Source organism: Peromyscus maniculatus, chromosome X (assembly GCF_049852395.1).
Source record: "Peromyscus maniculatus bairdii isolate BWxNUB_F1_BW_parent chromosome X, HU_Pman_BW_mat_3.1, whole genome shotgun sequence".
In the NCBI taxonomy this organism is placed as follows: Eukaryota; Metazoa; Chordata; class Mammalia; order Rodentia; family Cricetidae; genus Peromyscus; species Peromyscus maniculatus.
Genome location: NC_134875.1, coordinates 130,726,362 through 130,731,207, shown reverse-complemented (window position 1 = coordinate 130,731,207; position 4,846 = coordinate 130,726,362). Strand labels below are relative to the sequence as shown.

The 4,846-nt window shown below is 45.0% G+C and overlaps 1 protein-coding gene across 1 annotated transcript; it reads left to right on the top strand.

Annotated features, from left to right (window-relative positions):
- The first annotated feature begins 329 nt into the window (after nt 1–329).
- Nucleotides 330–4,520, top strand: Mpc1l (mitochondrial pyruvate carrier 1 like). Its single transcript, XM_076562092.1, has one exon. The coding sequence runs from the start codon at nt 3,545–3,547 to the stop codon at nt 3,896–3,898; it is 354 nt and encodes a 117-aa protein (XP_076418207.1). The 5' UTR covers nt 330–3,544; the 3' UTR covers nt 3,899–4,520.
- Nucleotides 4,521–4,846: the final 326 nt, after the last annotated feature.

Below are 4,846 nucleotides of genomic sequence, written 5' to 3'. Positions count from 1 at the left end.
GAACCGATTATTCTATAAGATATTACCAAGACAATTGGCACAATCTGGTCATGGACTGTATACTAGTTATGATGTTAAATGTCTTGATTTTGAGGTGGTGGTAAAAGAAAGTAACCAGGAAATACTCACCAGTGTTAGGAAATACTCTTGGAGCCAGGTATGGTAACACACGCCTGTGACCCCACCTCTCCAAAGCCGAAAGCAGGAGGATCAGCAGTTACGTAGTGTGTTCTAGAGGGAAAAAGAAAGATGGACCGATTCTTGGTGCGACTCTACATAAAGGATATATGGGGGTGTAGGGGAACTTTTTTTTTTTTGCTTTTGTGGGACTGTAAAGAGTATTCCAACTTTGCTATAAGTTTAAAATGGTTTCAAAATGAAAACTTTTAAAGAACAACTTCATGCACTGGTACTGACTTGCAAGCTGGGTTGGCTTGTGGTCACTCATGTCAAGCAGGATTCCAAAGGCCCGTGACCAAGAAGCTCACAAGAGTGTGGCATGGTACATTCGAGACTAGGAGAAGCTATGAATCTTTGTGCTTGCTTGTCTCTTCCCATCACTTTCTTGTGAAGGATGATGGGAGCTCACCAGCCATGTTCATGCTGGTGCTGTTTGGTTAAGTACCACAACAGGCCACCTTCTGATGGGAGCCCACATGAAAGGACATGGAAGAAGGAAACTCTGGCTTGTTGCCCTCGCTCTTGCTGGCAAGTTTGACTCTCCTATTGCTGCTGGCTTAAATCCAATGTCTTGAGGATTCCAATATAGACTAAAGAGCAGCAGCTCTCGAGGAAATCGTCCAGGCCTCCAGCACCAAACTGAGACTCCTCAGACATCCAATCTTAAAAGCTGAACCTTCTTACCACGAGACAACCAATGTTGGACTACTCGGATAATGTCCTGTAAGCCGGTCTAATAAACCCGCTTTGAATACATATTCCTTCTATCAGTTCTTTCCTTTAGTGAACTGATCAACGCACTCAGCGGGTCAAGGTCAGGTGCATCTCACTCTGTCTGGCTACACTATGTATTTCAAACTGTATTTATGAAGTAGCTGGGATGTAAATACACACTGAGGGGTCACTGCAGGTGTCACAGCAGACAGGGAGATGAACTCTGAAGAAGCAAGAATGAAAACTCGGTTCAGGCTGACTTGTCAACCAAGACCAAACTTCTAGAGAGTTTGACGCCAGAAGGCTTACGGCCAGCATACTTAAACACATTAGAATCTGGAAAAGAAAACAACTTTCCTGGGATAACACAATCCCCAGTGCACAAAGAGGCATAATTACATCAAAACTTAACTCAAAGTATATGTCATTTCTTCCAAGAAGATGAGCTCTTGAGATAGGCTACCTGTACTAGCTTAATGGCCTAGGGAAGGGTCTGGTCTGGTCTTGCTCACACAGACAGCATAGAGGTCATTTGGGCTATTAGCTATTTCTGGTCCTGGTTGCAAGGTCCTGAACCTGCATTATTATACAAATAATGTAAGGGTCATTTAGACTAATAAGGGTCATTGAGACTATTAGGTATCAAATAATGTAAGGGTTATTTAGACTATTAGGTATCTCTAGTCCTGCTGGTGGGAGCCCCTAGCTAGAGAGGTAATATAAGGGTCATTTAGATTACTAGCCACCTCTGGTCCTGGTTGTAGCAGTTTGATATGGCCTGGTCCAACAAATAACGCAGATCACCAGGATATTGATCACCTCCATTTCCCAGCCTTCTGGAAAAACAGATTATATGTCTTTCCCTTTGAAAGGACAACCCTGGATGCTTAACATTCCTGGTTTCCATGGAGATCTGTAGGTGCAAGGACCTTCATGTTCCCAACAATAGAAAAACATTTATTTTTCAGGTTACTTGTTTGTAAATCACCACAGAAGATATTAGTATTTTAATGCATATCCAATTACTTTTCAACAATTGCCATTTAAAAAAATTAAGATGTATTTTATGTGTTTATGTGTCTTGCCTACATGTATATATGTGCAACATATGTGTGCCTTGTGTCCTTGAAGGTCAGAAGAGGGCTTCAGATCCCCTGGAACTGGAGTTACAGTCACAAGAAGCTATGTGGGTGCCGGGAATTGAACCCACGTCCTCCACAAGAGCAACAAGTGCTCTTAACCACTGAGCCATCTCCCTAGCCCAACAATTGCTATTTTTACTAGACAAAGTAAAGCCATTGAGAAAATAACCACTAAGTTAGTCATTTTCAGTGGGACTGGAGAGGTGGTTCAGTGGCTAAGAGTGCCTGGCACTCTTCCAGAGGACCTGAGTTCAGTTCCCAAACACCTACATATGGTGGCTCACAACCACCCATAACTCCAGCTCCCGGGGACCGGACACTCTCTTCTGGTCTCCGGAGCCCCACCACACCATAGGCACACATATACACATACACACGTGTGCCTAAAATAAGTCTTTAAAGAATTTTCATTAGGAGACGTCAAACATTTGTTATGGAAAGCTGTTGGAAATAGGGTGCCCATATACTACCAAAGTGGCTCCTAAGATTATCTGTTAATTAATGAAGGGGAAAACAACCTTTATAATGGAGAGGTTGTCAGACGACTTCATAATCAATCAAGTACCCAGCTTACTACAATGATGGAACGAAGTGACACCAGATACCTCCCTGGTGATGTACTAAAGACAATATAACTGATGCTGCTCTTGTTTTATAAATACAAAAACAATGTTTTCAAATTAAGGACGCTCTGAAAAGCCAATGGGCTGGACTCTTCAATAATATCAGTGTTACAGAAGAAAAAAAAGGAGTGGATGGGAAACTGTCCTAGATTTAAGGAGATTGACCAGCCCCAAGTGTAAATCAACTGTGAGCTTTGACTGGATTTTGAATTTGTCCTAAAAAGAAGGAGAGAAACAAAACCAAAGGCAGTCATCAAGTTCTACCACTTAAATATGTATTGGCTAACAGCTAACAGTACTGTATATAGACCTGAGTATTTATGAGTGGATGATGGTACTGTGGCCAGACAGGCAATTATCTTTGTTCTAAGAGACAGATGCTAGAATATTTAGGGGTGAAATGGCACTGTCTTCAAATTACTAAAAACTGAATTTCTATCCCTGGTTGAGAAATTGAATTGCCATGGAGTTCGAGGCCAGAGGAAACAAGTAACAGTCTCTTCTACAACAGTTGGAGAGAAGAGGCTGGCTCACTGCTGCCCTGGGGAGCCTGGAGAGCCCTCAGTGCCCGTGTCTGCATGGGTTCGGGTACAGGAAGAGCGATGGACTACATACAGTCCGTCCACCCGGAGATCATACACAAGGGCACATGTGTGAGGTCCTATGTGCTACAGGTGTAAGCCACGTCCTTCCAGGCCAATAGTCCCACGTCAGCTGAGCATGGCAGCAGTACAGCAGTAGCACGTGGGACCCGATGTGCTTTACGGTAGAGGCCCGAAAGCTGCTGCTGGCTGTTGCTGCCTCAGGGTCAGCTACGATGTCGGCGTTCAGTGCTTCATTGTTGGCTGGCAGCTTGGCCTTGGCACTTCTCTGACTGAGGCAATCATGGCGGGGGTCACAGTGCTAATGCGGAAAACTCAAGACTATGTGAAGACCAAGGAGTTCCGGGATTACATAACCAGCACCCACTTCTGGGGTCCGATGGCCACCTGGGGCCTTCCACTGGCCGCCTTCAAGGATATGAAGGCGGCTCCTGACATCAGCAGCAGCCGCATGACCACGGCGCTCATCTTCTACTCCATGGCTTTCATGTGCTTTGCCTACCGGGTCCAGCCTCGAAATTACCTGCTGATGGCATGCCATCTCACCAACGTGGTGGCGCAGAGCATTCAGGGGAGCCGCTACCTTAAGTACCACTATGGTGGCGGGGCCAAGGCCAGCAACCCTCCGGCCAAATAAGCTTGATGACTAGGGGATGGGAGGGGTAACCTGGGCTCTATTTCTCCTAAAGAAAGGCCAAGGAAAACTTTGGTTTGGACTCTAAAACAGTGCAAACCCGATTTAAACCTGTAGTTTGGCTAATTAAAAAAGCATCAAGCTGCTCTTGAGTGTTGCCGTGTTGTGAACTGTGAGGGAAGAGGTTTCCCAGGTAACAGTCAGGGTTAGACAAGGGGGGAAGACAGGAGGGAAACCAAACCATCTACTCACAGCTTTGCTAAGAAACAAAACAAAAACCTTTCTAGGGAACAGGCTTTTGGGTGCCCAGGGCAAACAAGGGTGTTGGGGCCACAGATGAGTTATTAAAATTTGGTAGTGACAAGTCCCTACACCAAAGGGGGGGCTGTTTCTACAGAAGGAAAAGCTTAGAAGTGGGTTTAAATAAATGTAGTGAAATTCCAGTTTCGATTTGAAATACTTAAGAGTCTCGTGTCTCTTGGTGATCTAGAACAGTTATGAAAATTGCAATGAAGATGGGATAAAGGACTCAGGATGGTTGCTGTCAAGTCTCAGTTTTAGGTAAGCATGCCCAAATTCATAATTCTTTCCATTTATCCTTTGAAGTGGAAAATTACAGCACTTTGTGCGGCTGATTAGCCATGCCCAGGGGGGTGAAAACTAGCTAGGAATGGGGGGTGAGGACCACTGGTCAACACCAGTGGCTCAGAGTATCCTCTAGGAATTCTCTGGGTGCCAATGATATCCTAAACCAGAGAGCGTGTAAAGAGGGAAGAAAGGCGGACGTTGGGAGGTGAGATGGTTACTGCTAGGGCAGGTTGTCCTCTGGGATTCGACCTACCACGTGCCTTGTGCAGGATTCTGCTGAATACAGGAAGGCCCGGGTGGTTTCTGAGGGACCCAATACACATGCTTCTGACAAAGTTTGCAAATGCAAAGAAATTAAAAACA